Here is a 19,095-nt window from a genome sequence, read left to right as displayed (position 1 = left end):
AAAGAGTTGTCAATTCTGTGAAGGCATCATAACTTTGAGTTGACCAGGGAATAACATATATGTGGGGTTTCGGATATCCGAAAAAGGCTCGGTCTTGACATGCGATTTCCTTCGAAAAAAAATAAGGGTGGAGAGCTTTGTCTCCACGCCTCCTACAAACCACGCCAGATGGGGACGTATGACACATCTAATTCAATTACTGACGACGAGACAATAATTAGAGGGCAAAACGTGGTGTTGTAGCACAAATAAGCCCTTGCTTCCCTCGCCAAACAGCTCATGAAGGGTATGCTGAAATTGACGCAATCGTTTCGCCCTCCACAACACAGAAGACTCATCCAATGACCATTTTTTTCCCTTGGCAAGGTCATTTTTCGTAGGTTGTCATGTGCTCATCAGCCCTGACGATGAAGAATTCTCTAGTCAAACGGCAGTCTTGTGAAGGTCACCCACCCACCGTGACTCGCGAAATTCCACTAGGCTCGGAAACCGAGGAATACTAATTGTGCACTACGGGCAAATTGTTAGTAAGCGCCAAGTGCAGCAAAATATATTCTTTCTCTCTTTTTTGGCAATTTGAGAGGCTTTTCCCACCGAGTTCTCACGATCCTGCTACACCACTCACCCACGCAATGAAGTCGCCCATCCCCGACTATCTCAAACGCGTACTTGAGAATGCCCGCCCCAACGACGATGGAGCACCAGCAGACTACATCGATGTGCTAGCGAAAGCGAACACGTCCAAGATGGCAGTGGCTCTGGCCATGGTTGACGGCAATCTCTACTCAGCAGGAGACGACCGGGTCGAATTCTCAATCCAATCGATTTCCAAAGCCTTTGTCTATGCGTTGGCTATCGAGGACGCGGGATTGTCGCGGGTGTTGGAAAAGATTGGCGTAGAGCCGTCCGGCGACGCTTTCAATCGGCTCTCGCTCGAACGCGGCAGCAATCGGCCCATGAACCCCATGATCAACGCCGGAGCCATCACGGCACACACACTAGTCGTCTCGCCTGACGCTACGGTGGAGCAAAGGACGGAACGTATCCTGAAGACGTTGTCAAGACTCGCAGGCCGGGAACTTCACGTCGACGAAGAGGTCTATCAGGCCGAACTCAAAGATGCGGACCGCAACATGAGTATCGGATATATGCTAAAAGCAACCGGTATCATCACCTGCGATCCGCGAGACGCCGTGAAGGGTTACATTCGCCAATGCTCCATCAATGTCAATGTCAGGGACTTGGCCCTGATGGCAGCAACCCTCTGCAACAGCGGTGTGAACCCCATCACTGGAGACCATATTATCCCCCAAACCAGTGTCCGTCAGGTTCTCTCTATCATGACTACCTGCGGAATGTACGATGCTGCAGGCGACTGGGTTTCCAGGGTGGGTATCCCGGCGAAAAGCGGCGTGGCTGGCGGCATCCTCGGGGCTCTGCCCGGCCAAGTCGGCCTCGCAGCTTTCTCTCCCAAGCTTGACGGGCGCGGAAACAGTGTGAGGGGCGTCATGATCTGTGAGCAGTTGTCACGAGACATGGGCCTGCACATGATGGACGCCAGCCAGGTCGCCGGTGCCACTGTGCGCACCTCAGTAGCCACAATCGTTGGGGGTAAGAGGGACCCGCATCATCCGAACTGCCAACGAAAAGTTGTTATCTTCAGTCTTCGAGGCGCTGTTCGATTTGCGGGATCAGAGCGTCTTACCAGGACTCTTGCGCGTGAGCTGAGTGAGCCGGACCCGGATGACCCCGGCTCTGGAATGCATGCCAATGCCTGTGCCGTGGTATTCTCATTCCGTGACACATACTCACTAAATGCCATTGCACAAAGGATAATTCGTGAAAATATCCGACGGCTTATTTTGGATGGGCGGAATGTGGTGGTGGTCGACCCATCTGGGGTTCTGCAGATGACTATAGATCCTGAGAGTAAGGAGGAGCAACCCCATGTGTCCAAATCAGAAACTGAAGCACGGGAATTCATTGGAGGCTTGGGTTGTCAAGCGGTATTCAAAGATGATAGTTGGTGACTATCCGACCAAGGATGGTTCGCCTCAATAAAAGCATACCTGTCTGGGTTGTTTTGTTGTCATAAAACAGAATAAAACTTATGCATTCTGTACTCTATTTCTCGCCAACTACTAGTTGGATAGTGTTGATGGTACTTCCAATGTCTGTATGCTAAAGATGGACCTTTGAATAGTCACCAGAGGGTCAGACAGCATCGTAGGGAATATCCACAACTCCGACAACCACATAGTTGTCAAATCCCGCCTGCATTTGGCCAGCGTTCGAAAGCATCAACTTCTCCGTTCCGTTGTTATTGATCACTTCAATGCATCTCGAATGTGCTGCCCATTGTCCCACATCAACTTCCTTCCATCCCGCTGGATCCGCAGAATCCTCGTTAACGAAAAGTTGTTCTCTGCTAGCACCGTTCATGATGATGATGCCTGAGCCATCATCTTTCTTTTCGTTGGGAGTCCAAATGACGTATGGTGATCCCCCGGTAGTATGGCCTTCGGCGGAAACAATTTTGTCCCCGCGCCCTTCAATAGTGCCAAACGTCAGGGGCGAGGAAGAGACCTTGTAATACCCTTCGCAGCCCTCATTCGTCGCGCAAACTTCATACGTGATGATGTACTGACCCGTGGACTGAATGTGTGCCACCGTGGTCATCCCTGGGCGGTCGTCGTATGCCGACGAAGCAACGTCATCCACAGGTTCGCTCCATGTCTTGAGATCTTTGGTCGTGATATGTGCAAGTTTCTGCGCATGATTCTCATCTCTTTGATCAGAGAAGAAGCAGACAAGTTCACCCTCGTGCATCATGAAAAATGGCTCCCATACTGCATCGTTGCCGTTGGTGGTAGTCTCGGGCCCAGCGCCATATACCATGTGACTGACAAATTCCCAGTTCAATCCCCCATCTCTACTGGCGTAAAGATCGAGATAAGCTTCGCTCAGGTCCGCCGGAACAGAAGCTCCCCCAAGAAGAATGGTTCCGGCAGGATATCCGCCAAACCCTTCTTTGAGAAGGTAGAAGTTGGGCTGATACCGCAGACCCCATCCATTGACTTGATCAGACACAGACGAAAACTCGATCCAGTTTGCGCCTCCGTCGGTTGATTTGTAAATGGGAAAGTTGGCTTGCGGAGGTTCGGGTGGATAGTTCTCCCACGATAGAAGTTGACTACCATCAGACAGCTGCAGAGTACGGGCGTAGATGACCTTCCAACTCGTGTAGTTCCTATCTGGGTAGAATACTAGGTTGTTGGTGAAGTCGCTGAAAGGTGCAGGGGTGGCTCGTTGAACCAGATTTGCCAAGCCGTGGGGTGGCGCTGCGGTCGCAAACGTGACGAAGAGATGAAATAGAACTGAAAGGAATTTCATGATGAAGCGCTGGATCAACGACAGTCTCCAAGATCAAATCCGCTATTGCCTCGAATGTCCTTCATCATATTGTCTTAATCATTCACGTTAACACGGATGCCGAAGCCTTTTATAACTAACAACCAGAATAGGTGAACACATTGGAGATTTCGGTAGCTGCAGACACTCTACTGCTCTGGCCATCTCTCAGAAACCCAGACCACGCACTATTCGTGCGGCTAACACAGAATCTTGGGAAGCTACCCCAGATCTGGTAATATGATGTCTATGTTGGGTGCAGTGCGGGGAAATTCCCCTATAATACAATGCTGATCCGCCGGATCTTGCCTCTATTCGGGATCATAGTTCGACGTCGGACTGGCAGTCCGATTCTGAAGTTCCCACACTGGCGCTATTCCATGCCTTCCTAATCCGATTCGACCGCATCAATAGTGATGCAACATCGTATTTCTGTCAACTCGGGTCGGATTGAACGTCACATGCCGCCGAAACATGCATGTACACTGAACATGATCCGATAATTTGGCGGGTTTCCGAAATTTCTTTAGCCTTCATTAACAGTCCATACTTGATTCGTTTTTATATCCCCTTTGTCAACCTTTGCTCCTCTTCCATGACGGCCTGTATGGCTTCAAGAGAGATAAGCTCCTGTCCTTGCTCCTTTGACATAGGCAATAGCGGTCTTCGAGGTAGCTCACTATGTCCCAATACCATATGCACAAGCATTTTCAACCCGGTGATCTTCGGTCTTGTCAGTGTTCTTCCCTCAAGACTGGTAAGAACGATCACTCACTCCTATGCGTTGACACGCTCCATCCGCCATAGCCAACAGACCTTGAAGACGCTGAGCCTCATCGTAATCCTCAGAGCCTGGAGATGAGCCACATAGTTGCCAGAGCTTGACACATGTTTTCTGCGTGATTCTAAGCCAACATTTCGGAGTATCAAGATGCAAGTGACTTACAGGAGCAAAGTTTGGGAGACCTGAGATAGCCTACAATAACCACACGGAGAAGATTGTTAGTCCGGTTCCATTACGTCTGGACATTGAATCTTACCCCAGCAGCTCCGCTAGCTATCGATGGCAGCAAGATGTCAATGAAGCCATCGATGATCTTGAACTTGTCCCCTTGACGACGACGTGGGTAGGTTTCCATGAAGGAAGGCGCGGAAAGCACTGCATTGATTCTTGTGATCTTACCAACGGACGCGCATCTTTCCCCAGTAAGTATCGCAGATAGTACACAGATGTCACAGATGTCAGGATTATATACTCACGTCAGCTTGACTCCGACGACATTGTCTGATCCCTTCACAACATCGACAATTAGGTCACTGTCCAAATCGATGCCCCCTGACACAGCAGGAAAGTTGTAAAGAACCACTGGCAGCGGGCTTGCTTCAGCGACATCAATGAAGAAATTCGTTAGAGCAAGTCTTCCTGCCGGACTCCCCAGCTGGCCACCGTAATAGCCGGGAGGCAAGACCATAGCATAGTCGGCGCCCGCTGTTTCGGCCTTTTTGGCAAGTTCAATGGTTTCGCGGGTGCTTGGAGCACCGATACCGGCCACAATCGGCACATGTTGTAACCCTCCTTCGTCAAGACTAGCTCGAGCAGTCTTGATCAGTTGCGTACGCTCCTTGGCGGAGAGATGAGGGGCCTCGCCGGCTGAGCCTGCTACCACCGGAACGGTGCCAGCGGCAGCTACGTATCGCACGTGAGTTGCAAATGCAACTAGATCCACATCTTCGTTGGGAAGGAAGAATGTCGGAAGGGGGGTGTAGATACCCTGAGGAAGGGGTCGGTGCGAGATAGAAGCCATGTTACTTGAAAATGATGCAGCTTCAGTAGCAAAACCATTTGCTTGCTGTATGAAAAGACAAGAAGAACAGACATAAATTATACAATCGGCAAGCACATGGCACTTCCGCATGTACTTGATAGTGCTGTCGCCGAGCCCCCCCGCCGAAACGCCGAGACAAACCCACATATCGCCTGGTGCCTTGCTGCAGAGACAACATGCATCATGTGGTAAAGCATTCAATCGTGATTTGTGAATATAGACTTCAGGTCATGTTCCGGTATTTTTTGTCGGACAACGATATTATGGAAAAGCAATATCATTATAAACAACGGTATCGAAACGCATCATCGTGCACCCCAGACTACATGTAGCAAGTGAATGATAATGATCGCACAATACACATACATAGAAGCCATACGACCGGCAAAGTTTTGTATCTCAGCCCCCCCTGTGCACAAAATGTCATGAATCTGGTAACGAGTTTGATTCAATCTGCTCATACTGCTACTTTTGTGTCCAACCCTACAAAGTGTAACGATACAGGGGCGAATTCTCTTCCATACTACTGAGCTCCTCCTGGCTATGTTCAGTGAGAATCTGACCGTGGTCCAAAGTAGCTCTTCTCTCATTCTCTCTTCGCATAAGCCACCAGTGAATAGTAGCAGGGATCATTGCCCCGAGAACAGTTGCGCCAACTGAGAAGCCGAAACCCAAAGGATAGACGGGCGCTTGTTCCTCCAGATAGATGTTGGAGCCAATACCGCCACCACCAACAGAGCCAAAAAGCATCAGAAGTCCGATGGAAGCAGCCCTCTTGGAAGGGTTGGGAATATTGTTGGAAGTCCAAGCTCCGACAATCGGTGCCTGAGCACTGTAACCAGCGGCTGCGATGAATATCGCAAAGTATGACACCCCTGAAACTTGCGGAAAGTGAATACTGATCCACAAGATGATGATTCCGGTAAGACCAACAGCATAGCATGCCATTATCGAGGCATAACGCTTCTGAAAGTGATCGCTCATCCAGCCGTTGAAGATGCACACAATGGTGGCGAAAATATAAGGTGGCGTGGTCAAGGCCTGGGCACGGATGGCTGAATATCCCAGGTTCTTCACCATCGTCGGCAGAGTATACGACAAGGAGTATGTTGGAATGGAACCTCCCCACCAGAACATCATCATCATGAGCCATGTCTTGCGGTCGCGCGCAGCTGCCCAGACGTCACTCCAGCGGAACTCGTAGGTAGGGGCATCCGGACCAGAAGCGTACTTCACTCGCAACTTGGCGTAATCCAGCTCAGTGGCGGTAAGCCAGCTCGTCTTGCGAGTCTCATTGTACTGGTGGGGAAAATGACTTCAAATTGTGTTAGCAGGACGATGTGGAATTCGGAACAAAAACACTTACGGAAGAAAGAAGATGGTCATGAGACCAACAGCAACAGTGATGCCACCTTCTATCAAGAACAGCCACTCCCAAGCAGTGTAGCCATGAGAGCCATCGAGATGACCAACACCATACGCGATGACACCTGAAAAGGCGCCAGCTGCAGTATTTGCGCCATAGAATATGGCCATGCGCGTGGCAAGTTCCTTAGGCGTGTACCACATACTCAAAATGAAGTAAGATCCGGGGTACAAGCCTGCCTCGGCGATTCCCAGAGCAAGTCGAATGGCTATGAATGCTCCGAAACTGCGGCAAAGACAAGTCAAGGTCGTAATCGTACCCCAAGTTACTATAATTATCGGGAACCAAACCTTTGGTCCAAGGCGTCTAAGCAGAACATTCGAGACGGGTTCCCATAGACCGTATGAGAAGAAGAACACCATCAAGCCTAAGTTGAATTGGGTTGATGTCATGTTGGCGTCTGTAACGAAGCCGAAAATCTTGGCGTTGCCCGCGTTCGACTTGTCCAGTGAACACAACAAGTAGAGAACACTCAGAGTGGGTAGAAGTCGCCAATCGACTACATCGAATCAGTTTATCATAAGGTAGGGACACCAAGTCTTGGAATCTCTTCGACACGTACGTTTCTGCAAAAGCCTTTGTCTCCCAGCACCCTCAAACTGTCGATGCAAGTCCAGATACCTCTCATACTCAGAGTTTGGAAAGTTTGCCTGACCCTCAGCCACACCAGTTTTTGACGAAGGAGAGTTTTGATCTGGTGTCTTCTTTTCAACATCCTCGATTGAGGATGCGTCTTGAGGTTGAGGGCTCATGGTGAAAACACCAAGAATTGGTCGCAGAATGGAGCAACAAACAAGCGACAAAGAGAAACAACAATGTCGAAAAGTCGAAAGCTGGCATTGAAACCGGAAAGCAGAGCGGCAGATCGAGACAACTTACATGGCGCTATCTGCAAGAGATTGTTGTGCCCCGCTGATCCTCTATTGATAACGACAAGCACCCAGCTTGGCCGCATCGGCGACTCGGCGCCTCGGCGTTTTGAACTTGCAGTCTCGGTGTCATTGCTATCGGCGCGTCAGCTAGAAACTGCCCCATTAGCACCGACCATCATCCAAGACGCTTCGAACCAATTGTCAGTGGTCTGATAAAGTCCAGCCCTGTGGTTCTTAGCCCGACCGAGGCAATCCGGAGTAGGTATAAGTAAAGCCTGGCTGATAGCACAGGATCTTCCCCGCCATCTTATCCATCTTATCTCACAAACTTCTACAATATTGACAAAAGGCGAACCAATACGGAAATAGTTATCCGGTTTTCGTACTTATCTTCGTCTACAATACCGAACCCAAGGGGCTTCAAGAGGCTTGCTACCATGGCGCCCTCAGCCACGACTACATCACCCGTCCCCGGCCCTGCAGAGCCTCTGGCGACCAAGCTCGTCACGCGACCCGTCAAGGAAGATGGTTCCGCTTTGTATCCTGAGTTCATGCCCTTCTATGACCCTCTGGAGAAGGTAGAAGACATCGGGTCTTTCGAGCACTTTGACTCCGGCCACCGCGCTGACCCAAAGCTCCCCAATCTTCTCTCAACAGCAACCAAGGTCATTGACCTCTCGCCCCATGTCGGCACCGAGATCGAGGGGGTCCAGCTGTCGCAGCTATCGACTGAAGGACTGGATGAACTCGCGCTTCTCGCTGCCAAGCGTGGTGCCTTAGTCTTTCGCAACCAGGACTTCCGCGACATCGGCTTCGAACGCCAGAAGCAAATCGTGCGCCACTTCGGTCCACTGCACATCCATGGATGGGCGCCACACCCTGCTGCTGGCTCTGAGGAGCATATGATTATCTATGATCATAAGGAAGATCTACGTGTGCGCAAGTCTTGGAGGGGTCGCAGCCCCGTACAATGGCACACCGACCAGTCCCCCGAGCCTCAGCCCCCTGGTACCACCTTCATCTGCATGCTCGAGTCACCCTCTGCTGCTGGTGGTGACACACTTGTAAGCTCTAGCGTTCAAGCTTTCAAGGCCCTGTCACCCAAGTTCAGGAAGAGGCTTGAGGGATTGACTGCTATCCACTCCAATAACGATGGTGTCACCCAGGAGCTGAAGAACGGCCAAAACGCAGTCATGAGGAGGCAGCAGCTAGTTCAAGAACACCCTGTCGTCATCGTTCATCCCGTTACCAGAGAGAAGGCACTATGTAAGTTCACTTCAGGAGGATAAAATACGATATTTGCTGACAAGGACTTAAAAGATGTCAATCCCGTCTACACGAAGAAGATCGTTGGGTTCGACCAAGAGGAATCTGACTACCTTCTGAACTTTCTGTTCGATCACATCGCTAAGAGACAGGATTTCCAGTGCCGTGTCCGCTATGAGGCTGGTACCGTTCTCATCTGGGATCAGCGTGTCACGAACCACTCTCAGACCCTTGATTACCCGGCTGGTGAGCGCAGGCATGCTTTCCGTCTGACTCCATTGGCGAATAAGCCTATCCCAGCAAAGGTCGAGGAGGACGATGGTGAATGTGAGAAAGACTTTGGGCGGGTATCTCTTGGACTCTGCTAGACGATTGGGAAATCAGATCTTCGTTGTACAGTCTTTGCGAGCTAAAATGTGAACAAATATTCGTCTGAAAACTCGGGGGTATGCCAGTGTTGGCTTTGCCACTGTCTCCAAGAGTCCAGAATCGCCCCTGTACTATTCAAATCTACAGTTTCATTCGTTTCTTCTGTGAGATCCCAGGCAGACGAGACAATTGACTCATCAGGTCTTCTTGGACTTCCATCCGATACCTCTTCGTTGTCTTTTGCTGTGTGGCCGATATTGCTTCCCAGTGTTGACTGTTGTAAAGCGTCCTCTTGATTTTCAGGGTCCTCGTCGAACAGCTGCGAAACGTTGTGACTATCTTGAAACCGGGAATTGATTCGCACTGAGTTTTCGAAAAAGTGCAGGATAGACTTTGCATTAGGCCAGTACTCTGCGAGCTGTTTCAGCGACACCAGAGCTGAATCGTATCTTCTAAGGGCCGAGATGGCAAGCAATGGGTTTGAAATGCGTATTTCGGTGCTTAATTGAACCAAAGCGGAGAACAAACAATTTATGGTCGACATCCAAAGACAACGTAAGCCATCGGTTTGGCATAAGGTCTGGAAAAGGGATTGGATCACTCCCGCAGCAGCCACGCATATCTCGGCATTGTCGTCGCGCTTCGAACTTTCTACGCCATTAACATCTTGAGATGAAGCTTTTGGAGGGGCCCTGTGAAGAAGAATGAGAGCCATGTTGTAGTGCAGATGCAGATTTGTGTTCCATACACCGGCTCCTATGGCACCATGGAGATTCAGTGACTGTGGCAGCCTCAATGCCCAGCTGGCCAACCTCTCATCGGTTTTGCGCAAAACGATGCGCCTAGCTTCGTCACTTGAAGCGCGATTTCTCTCCCGCATAGCTTTCGATACTATGATAGCCAGTCCGGACATTTGAATGAGGCTTTCAGGCTGTGCATCCGGCCCGCAGTCAGCAAAATCTGATACTTTCAGCTTCTGCACATTTGAGTCTTCGAGATGGATTGACTGTGGCCGCCCGTACTGAAGCGAGACCCATACATCGCTTTGGAAGAGCAGCCACCATACTCGTCGCCACATGCGCTTATTGTGTTGGACTAATGTGCTGCCTTCTGCGTCACGATGCATCCCGAGGCCGGTGGCGACGCGAACAGCTATCCCAAGCCAGTACCATGCGTTCGCTGTCGCGTCTTCCAATCCGTCCGTGTGCCAAGTAAGAAGCAAAGCCGCTTGGACAATGGTGTCGCGATTTGATTCGAATCTAGCATCCAATAGGCTTTTGGCACGACGAAAATAAGTTGCCTTAGCGAGATGTCTCTTTTCGGAATCCTCTTCGTAAAGGGCGTGGCTACCAACAAGAAGGATAGCGTAGAGAAGTAGAAGTGAAGGTGGGTTTGAAGAATCCCTGGCTCGATACTGACCCAAGAAGATACGCTCATCAACTACGGGGAACCCCGGGTTGACATGTCGGAAATAGGCCTCTAGCAATTCGTCCACAACAGCCTTTGGTGGCAATTGGAATGTGTCTAGGGGCAGTCGATCTACCGGATCGTGACCCGCTGCACGCCGTGAGATGCGATTTGTTGGGTAATGGCAGACCTCAGATGTGTGAACAGCAGCTCCGAATTGTTGTTGAACGAGATAGTTGACATTGGAAACATCCGTACCAATGTAGGTCATACGGGCTTTATTGTCGATCGGTCGTTTGACAAGCTCTGGCTGGTCGATAAACTCGACTAGATGCCGCTTATAAAGATACTCTCCATCTTCTCGTGCGTGGATGTCGATTCCTGTGACGCCAAAACCGACTGATGCAGGGGTTGATTGAACTGGTCTCTGGCTTTCCGATTGTTGTGTCACAGGCGAGGTTGGTGACCCCCTTTTCTCAGCAGCAACAGTTATAGTGCCGCCCGCCGTTGAGGAGATGGCCGTACGCGTTGGTGAAGTAGGTGGGTGTCTTTCAACTTCAATTGAAGAGTGCGAAAAACGGCGAGCTGTAGCTGCTCGAGATACCCGTTTGCGTTTTTGATGAGGACGACAGTCATCCCGAGAGCCTGCTTGACAATTTGAACATGGGATTCCAACATCGTGAGCGTCGCATTTGACCTTTCGATGGTGGCAAGTACTGCAAGCTGCTCTTGCTGGTACGGAGGTCAGTCTTTCGTGCTGTCCGCGTTTTTGTCTCCGCAAAGAACGATTGAGAGCTACACTTACTTGTGGGATTCGACCTCATCGTCTGTGTCATTTGGAGTTTGACTATCCGTTGGCTACCCCTTCCCTTTTCGATGTTGATACCGAGCGTGAAAGGAGGAGATCTACAGAGTATCCAGACGTTAACGGCTCTAAAAACCCTGTTTTCCACACAGAACACCACCATGCTACGACCCCAGATTCTCTCCACCAATGCAACTTCGATCATCCCGAGCGAGATAAGACACTGCAGATAAATGTAACCCGTGTTTATGATGCTGTAGACTAATCAGGAATAAATGATTGGTGGGCCACAGTCGCCGCTTATCATTGCCCGTCCGTTCTTATCACACTCTCTTGCCCGGAGTGTCGGCCTGTCGGCCCAATACTGACGCTTATCTTTGAAACGCCGATGATAAGATGGGGCCCCGAAGTGGGAATCGGCCCCAGTAGCGATCTCGCCTTCGCACGTTCGGAAATGTGCAGATGAGAATGGTGATACCAAGCAACTTCGTGGCATTCCCCAAGGTAGAAAAAAGCCAAAGTCTCAAAATATCTTTGATTATACGGTGCATCTGAAATGTCTTCCACAACCGAGTACGACCTCGTGATCACCAACGGTGTTTGCGTGACGGCGAGCGATGTTGCAGCATGGGATCTTGCCATCAAAGATGAGAAGATCGTGCTTCAGGCACCATCCGGATCACTGTCTCAGGCGGATTCTAAACGAATTATTGATGCCAGAGGCGGTTATGTCATGGTCGGTTTTCTCATCTAGACGATCAATTTTCTGGGGAAACGAGTCATTTCACTAACACGATTGCATTCGACTAGCCTGGGGGAATAGACTGCCATGTTCATCTTGAGGAACCTGCAATTTATTTCAAGGGTTCTACCGGCCGCTCAGCTGACAGTTGGGAAACTGGAACTCGGTCGGCTGCGGCTGGAGGCAACACAACCGTCGTCGCCTTTGCGCCTCAGAGAAAGGGCGAAGACAACTCCCTGTTAAGTGCGGTCAATGCAACCCATAAGCTTGCAACAGGAAACTGCTACACAGATTATGGCTTCCATGTCATCATCTCTGACACCAGCCCCGAGGTGTTGTCCGAGCTGAAGAGTCTCAAGAGTGAGGAAGGAATTTCCTCCGTCAAGATCTACATGACGTACACGGCTCTCCAGCTTCGCGACGACCAAATTCTGAGCATTCTTCTAGAAGCACGTCAGAATGAGATTCTTACTATGATCCATGCTGAGAATGGTGATGTTCTCAACTGGCTCACAGATCAACTTGAGTTACAAGGCAAATTTGCCCCAAAGTACCACGCAAACTCGCGCCCGCCTATCCTCGAAGCTGAGGCGACCAATCGCGCAATAGCTCTATCATCCCTCATCGCTAACACACCTATTCTGCTCGTGCATGTCAGCGATCCCTCGGCCTCCTCACGCATCCGCATCGCTCAATCCACTGGACAGCCTATCTTTGCAGAGACCTGCCCGCAGTATCTCTTTCTGACAAGAGATGACCTGGACAAGCCTGGCTTCGAAGGTGCAAAGTGTGTGTGCTCACCTCCGCCCCGGACGAGTGCCGATCAGGACGCTATCTGGACGGGTCTCGCGAACGGAACTTTTACGGTACTCAGCTCTGACCACTGCCCATTCCGATTCAATGACCCCGTGGCGGGTAAGAACTCTTGCGTCACGGCTGACCATCCCGTGGGTCAATTCCGCTACATACCCAACGGTCTGCCTGGTGTTGAGACTCGATTACCTCTCGCGTTCTCGGCACAAAGGCTAGCCCTGACAAAGTTCGTCGAGATGTCCTCCACCAATGCGGCTAAGCTCTACGGTCTCTATCCTCGAAAGGGTGCAATGATTCCTGGTATCTCGGATGCGGACTTGGTCATCTGGTACCCGGAGGAAGAGCTCGGTGACTTCCAAGTTACAAACGACTTACTTCACCATGATGTCGACTACACGCCTTATGAAGGACGAAGTGTGAGGAACTGGCCGAGATACACGATATTGAGAGGCAATGTGGTTTGGGACCGGGATGGAGAAGGCATTGTCGCGCCAAAAGGTGTTGGCCAATTCTTGAAGCGTGGATCCAGCACCCTAGGACAGGTTTGGGAGACGGTGAGGAAAGCTGGCCCACTTGATTTGGAGAGCCTTTGATGCAACTCATCTGATGTTACATCTTCTGGTTCTGCTGGAGTAATCATTTACAGGTCATATTGCCTTCGAGAAACATATTAAGTCAGATGCAAACACCAGAAGCATGCGTCAGCGGGAGGCACTTAAGATGACATGACTGGTTGTCCATATTCTGGATCGGCCTTCGGCCCTTCGGACTCGGAACCTTGGGTTCGGCTGCATCGCCTCACGGAGCGGGACCGGAGCGAAGCGCCCCTGTAGACACTTTTCATCCTGTAGGTCTAGGTTAGATAAGCGTGCTTTAGGAAACACCGAAGGATTCGCCAAAGCGGGTACCTAATACGATAGGGCTCTCCAACTCGCCTTGCATCTCGCAGTTGCTATTGGATGCATCGTCAGGTCTCCCCTCTTCTGACGAAGAGGTTTTTCTCTCAGTTCTCTCTGGCCGAAACTATCAGTATTCTCCTTGTCAGATCATTTACGCCCGTGACCTTATTCACATAGCAACGGGTTGGGACGACACTCTCGGCGCCGTCGCCAGCATTGGCAGTCTCTTACAGATGACGTGCGAGATCACAAAACTGAGTTACAGCTATCTTTCTAGCGTGCGAAATGCGAATTATACCCGGAGGGAGTATCTAAGAGAGGTTAACGCTCTTGTTGTGGTGCTTCTACATCTCAAGCAAGCCCTTGGTGCAGAGAATGCTGCCATTCTTTCTAGCGATGATGCCGAGGCTCAATTGCGAGGTTTAGTATCGACTTGCGAGAATGAGCTGAGGACCATCCAAGCGACACTGGGAGTGGCGGCACTGGGCGTTTCAAGACTACTTTGGCCAGTCAAGGAGAGTGACCTGAGAGCACAGATCGACACCTTCCAGCGAAATCGAGCCATGTTCGATAGTTTCGCCTCATCCAGCATTCTCGCCACCACCAAAGCGACTTTGAAGAAGGTCGATCCCTTGGTGCTGTCGCACGAGCGCAGTCAGCTTTTAGCAGCTCTCCCTAAGCCTACCATCTCGAAGAGAACAGAAACTTGTCCTGGAACTGGCCGATGGTTCCTAGAATCGGAGACCTATGCCCAGTGGCTGAAACCCGAACCTCCTTCTGCATTCCTATGGTGTCATGGTCCGCCAGGAATTGGTAAATCTGGCATCGCATGGCTCGTGGTCAAGGACCTGAAAGAGCGACAGCAAAAGGACCAGAGACTACTTCTGTGTTATTTCTTCTGCGACTTCATACAGCAGAAGAGCCACACAACTTTGGCTGTGCTCCAGTGCATGGCCTATCAGGCGATAGCTCAAGGCGACAACGTTGTAATTGAAACTGCAAAGAACGTTCTGTCAGGTTTCGATGCATTTCAGGACGCTGAAGTTCTGGTAAGATTAATCACTGAAGTGGCAGAGTCTAAGTACAACGTCGCTTGTGTCCTAGATGCAGAAGATGAAATCGGGTCATCGGAGCTCTTAACCAAGCACTTCAACCGTCTTGCCGACACAGGGTGCCGCATACTTGTCACAAGTCGCCGCCAGTACAAAGACGCTATGCCCTCTGCTTCCGTATTGGTTACTTCTGTTGTCATGGAAAGTCCCACGCAAGACATTCGCAGACTAGCGCAAAGTCGTCTGTGTGAAAGTCACGACAGTCCATTGAGAGATCAGGTGACTCCTGAGTTGATTGAGTGTGTTGTTAGAAGATCAAATGGAATGTAGGTATTCAGACTTCCCCTGCCTTTCCCTCCGGAAAATACGATCATGAGAACTGATACGACTATCTCGACAGATTCCTAATTGCTCATGTCTTGCTCAGACATCTCCTAGAGCAGACATCAGTCAAAGCCATGAGGCATATTCTTGACACTGCCAAAAGTGGCAGTATCAATGATGTATTTGAATCTAGTCTGCAACGAATCGATAATCAGCCTACCCCGCACAAAACTCTGGCGCACAGAGTGATCGGCTGGATTATTAACTTGAGAAGGGTTTTGACAACAGATGAGATGTTGCACGCGTTCGCTACAGAAGAAGATATGGATGAAATTGATCAAGAATCTGTTACGAGCCAAAGCCTGATGCTGCGGGTCTGCGCTGGACTTATGGTGGTGGATGACATGGCCAATGTCCGACTTGTCCACACGTCAGTATTCGAATTCTTCGAGCCGCACAAAAGCAACCTCTGGGATGTTCAAATTGACATCGCTCAATCTTGTATCCGATACTTGTGCGCCAAGCCTTTTTCAGAAGGTCCAGCAAAAGACGTAGCTGAATTGCGTGGCCGACTCACTGATATGCCATTCTTGGACTATTCGGCTCACCACTGGGGTTACCATATCATCGACCAGGACATGGAGAAATCGGTCTTTCCTCTGCTGGATAAGTTACTGGCATCCGAAAAAACGCGGTGGAGCTCTTTTCAAGCTCTCCAGTTTTATTCCAGTATCAAAAATCCCGCCGTTGCCACAGATATCTTTGCTACGATTCCTTATGGACAAGACGCACTCCACTTGGCAGCATTCTGGGGACTGTCACTATTTGCTAGGAGCCTACTTTCAGAAGGTTGTCCACCATCACCATTCGACTCTCAGTTATGGACGCCACTACATTGGGCTGCCGCAAACGGTCATGTTGAGGTCGCGGCGGCTCTCGCCGAAGCTGGAGCATATCTCAATGCGAAGGATTCAGAAGGATGGACTCCGTTATTTTGGTAAGCACTGCAACCTGTCTAGAAAGTCTTCTGCTAATCAAGTCCACACCAAAAAGGCCGGCATTTGGCGGGCATGCACCAATCGTAAAGATCCTCCTAAAATTGGGTGTGGTTCCTTCCATCAAAAGCAACCATGACCTCACCGCGCTGGACTGGGCAATTGGACGTCACGAATTCGATGTCGTCAGATTGCTGCTTGAATCTGATCGGGATGCTGGCAGTGATAAGTCGCAAGCTCCTAAAGAGACTGCTATTGCAAAGTCGGATCTCGAAACCATTGGAAAGGCTATCGGTCTATCCTACTTCCGTGGTCCTACACACAAAGTCTATCTGCAGGATTCATTACCATCTACCAGAGATATGTCCTGGCTCGAACGGCCAAGTGAGGTCACCGTTGCCATCAACGACGCTTACGGGCAGTTCCAATCGCCGGTCTCTGAATCCACATGGCGCGTTGCAAGGAAGACTGGCGCAATCGAGGTTTCATCGAAGCAGCTTTTTATGAAGCAACCAGAGACTTGGAAGTCGAGCCTTTTACAAAGCGCCATTATTTCCCGTAACCTACCTGCGGCGCGAATGCTGGTCGAGATTGGCGCAGATGTCAACGCCCGCGAACAGGGTCTTTGTCCTGTTTATGCTGCCGTGCGATCTCAGGATACGACCTTTTTCGATCTCCTTCTCTCAAATGGGGCGGATGTCGATTTTGAGCATGAGGGAACCTCCCCTCTACTACAAGCCGTCCGGAGTTATGACTATGTCTGGGGAGGCAAGATGGCAAGCTTCGCTGTAGTGGAAGGCTTGCTTCAACACGGAGCAAATGTGAATCAAACACACAAAAGGGGGGGTGGTCTCAAAGACTATTCTGTGTTCAAATTTGAGGGCTACACTCCACTGATGCATGTATCTGGGGCGAAGTCACCTGAGTTGACCAAGCTCTTGATTGCCTACGGTGCAGACGTCAACGCTCGTAACGCCAAGGGCAGTACTGCACTTATCTTGGCTGCAAAAGATGGGAATGTAGATACCATCGAAACGCTTCTTTCCAACGGCGCAGATATTCATTCGTGTAATGACAACGGAAATACCGTTCTGCATGCCGCAACATCCGGGTTCCGACCTACAGTCGAGTTGCTGACACTACTCCTCGACCACGGAGCTTCGAAAGACCTTCAGTGTTTAAATAACAGTGGACACACGCCTTTTCGAATACTTCTTGACAAGCACGCCTACTTTGGTAGAAACCACGAAGAAGATAAAGGGAGCCTGGAAAGTCACATTGCCCTATTCTCGCGTTTCGAGCCCCCAGACTCTCGCATTGTCAAACAGGTCTGTCAAGATGGACAGACGCTCATTCAGGCTATCAAGAGAAACTCCGAGTCGGTATTGCAAGCTTTGATGGCGCACGGTGCAGTTCTACCACCAGTCAACGAGTTGCTAAGATTGTTTTACGAAGAAATCGGCAATCGAGGCTCAAAGCAAATAATTTTGCTGGATAAAGTCGCCAGTATCAGCAGCCTAGCCAACTCTCACGTCACCTTCTTATACTTAATTTTCATTTCAACAAAATTCTTCGGCGATCATGTCAACGAAGACACCGATAACACACTGGATGTGACGAGCCCGGAAGCGTTACCGCTACGTAAGCAACGAGACCGCATGCGCAGTTACCAAGAAGATGGATTCCTGGAGATTCTCAGCACTCTGTATGATCTCGGATTCAACCCAAACTCAGTGCTTGGAGAGACCTTTGTCAATGCTGTTGCGCGCCACGACCGCCCATTTAGTAAGATCATCGGATACATAGAGAGCTTGGGTGGTCAAACCGCTTTAGAAGAAGACGAAGGAAGAATGACTAGAGGGGCGGTGTTCATTTCGGCCATCGCCTTTGCGTCCCAACACGTCCCTTCAGCCAAGATTGTAACGACGCTGGTCGAGCAACACGAAACCAAGACTGGCATCAAAGACCGTACTCTTCGAATGGAAGTCTGGGTCCGATCAGCCGTATACGAAAACATGGCTGTCTATGATGGCATACCAAACGACTTTCTGGTAGCTCATAAAGAGGATGACGCCACAGAAAAGCAAGTGGAGTCGGCTTCTACTGAGGAGGAAGAGTTTTTGCTCGCAGTCAAAGCCTTTCCAAAGCCAGGAGCAGATGACTTTTATGTCGCATTCTGCCACGCAGTCGAGAGAGTCGGTCTCAAGGACAGGTGCTATGAAGGTGGTAGAACCCTACTTGATCTTGCGGAAAGAGCGGGAAATCAGCAGCTGGTAGATGCCTTAGTCGAAGGTGGGTTTCCTCGGAGTGTTCATCATTCGGTCACTTGACAGGGACACAGCAGGGAGAGTTCCGAGTCTGCTAATCTACGAAGAGATGAGGAGTTATACTTTTTTATGTAATTATCTAAAAGAGTCATTTGTTAGTCCTCGGCCATTGAAGGTAGTAAAATGAAGAACAAAGATCTGCGTTCCTGTCTTACACGCAGGTTTTGGGAAAGCTTCCTATGCAGGAGTTGGCAGGTCCAAGTCACACCCTGTGAATTATCCCACTGCAGACTTAATCACCTGGGAGGTCATGCTAAAGTCTTCGCCCACAGGCAATGAAAAACAAACAGTTGCCGAATGCAATGTGGATTAGTTGGACTGGCGCCACAAATGCATCGAGACTCCTGTATCTTCAAGCACCGAGAGATTCCAAAGGTACATGCCGGTTCCGGCTGCGCCCGGGCCGGTGCAAACCGCCACCCGGTCGAAGTGGGGACTTTGCTACGCCCTTGGATTGACGTTGAAGCTTCCGACATTGACAACGTGAAGGTTGATTCTACATGTAACGAACAGAAGTATCAGTAATCAACAATACAGAAATATCTTCACTATCTCTCTCTG

The 19,095-nt window shown here is 50.1% G+C and overlaps 6 protein-coding genes across 6 annotated transcripts; 3 read left to right on the top strand and 3 right to left on the bottom strand.

The window, feature by feature from the left end:
* Window positions 1-632: 632 nt before the first annotated feature.
* glsA (Glutaminase) lies at window positions 633-1,728 on the top strand (the record flags this gene model as incomplete). Its single annotated transcript, XM_032022890.1, has 2 exons — window positions 633-1,611; window positions 1,664-1,728. 2 exons carry the CDS (start codon window positions 633-635, stop codon window positions 1,726-1,728), a joined length of 1,044 nt encoding a protein of 347 aa, XP_031880211.1.
* Window positions 1,729-2,214: 486 nt separating this feature from the next.
* CGGC5_v006230 (uncharacterized protein) lies at window positions 2,215-3,393 on the bottom strand (the record flags this gene model as incomplete). Its single annotated transcript, XM_032022888.1, has 1 exon — window positions 2,215-3,393. One exon carries the CDS (start codon window positions 3,391-3,393, stop codon window positions 2,215-2,217), a length of 1,179 nt encoding a protein of 392 aa, XP_031880203.1.
* Window positions 3,394-3,972: 579 nt separating this feature from the next.
* CGGC5_v006229 (putative 4-hydroxy-2-oxoglutarate aldolase) lies at window positions 3,973-5,216 on the bottom strand (the record flags this gene model as incomplete). The annotated part of the gene is made up of 6 exons (XM_032022887.2): window positions 3,973-4,053; window positions 4,105-4,134; window positions 4,187-4,306; window positions 4,358-4,387; window positions 4,452-4,608; window positions 4,672-5,216. The coding sequence occupies 6 exons, from the start codon at window positions 5,214-5,216 to the stop codon at window positions 3,973-3,975; spliced, it is 963 nt and encodes a 320-aa protein (XP_031880202.2).
* A 504-nt stretch (window positions 5,217-5,720) lies between these two features.
* Window positions 5,721-7,415, bottom strand: prlL-21 (MFS transporter prlL; the record flags this gene model as incomplete). The annotated part of the gene is made up of 3 exons (XM_032022886.1): window positions 5,721-6,552; window positions 6,604-7,162; window positions 7,226-7,415. The coding sequence occupies 3 exons, from the start codon at window positions 7,413-7,415 to the stop codon at window positions 5,721-5,723; spliced, it is 1,581 nt and encodes a 526-aa protein (XP_031880201.1).
* A 557-nt stretch (window positions 7,416-7,972) lies between these two features.
* JLP1-2 (Alpha-ketoglutarate-dependent sulfonate dioxygenase) lies at window positions 7,973-9,169 on the top strand (the record flags this gene model as incomplete). The annotated part of the gene is made up of 2 exons (XM_032022885.1): window positions 7,973-8,801; window positions 8,856-9,169. 2 exons carry the CDS (start codon window positions 7,973-7,975, stop codon window positions 9,167-9,169), a joined length of 1,143 nt encoding a protein of 380 aa, XP_031880200.1.
* Window positions 9,170-11,938: 2,769 nt separating this feature from the next.
* Window positions 11,939-18,537, top strand: PYD2-0 (Dihydropyrimidinase; the record flags this gene model as incomplete). The annotated part of the gene is made up of 5 exons (XM_066151668.1): window positions 11,939-12,118; window positions 12,193-13,491; window positions 13,983-14,885; window positions 16,091-16,209; window positions 16,266-18,537. 5 exons carry the CDS (start codon window positions 11,939-11,941, stop codon window positions 18,535-18,537), a joined length of 4,773 nt encoding a protein of 1,590 aa, XP_066009022.1.
* Window positions 18,538-19,095: the final 558 nt, after the last annotated feature.

The sequence above is a fragment of the Colletotrichum fructicola genome (genome assembly GCF_000319635.2).
Source record: "Colletotrichum fructicola Nara gc5 chromosome Unknown KSG_Nara_v1_contig03, whole genome shotgun sequence".
Taxonomy (NCBI): Eukaryota; Fungi; Ascomycota; class Sordariomycetes; order Glomerellales; family Glomerellaceae; genus Colletotrichum; species Colletotrichum fructicola.
The sequence above is the reverse complement of the archived record's forward strand: the minus strand, read 5'-3'. Positions and strand labels throughout refer to the sequence as shown.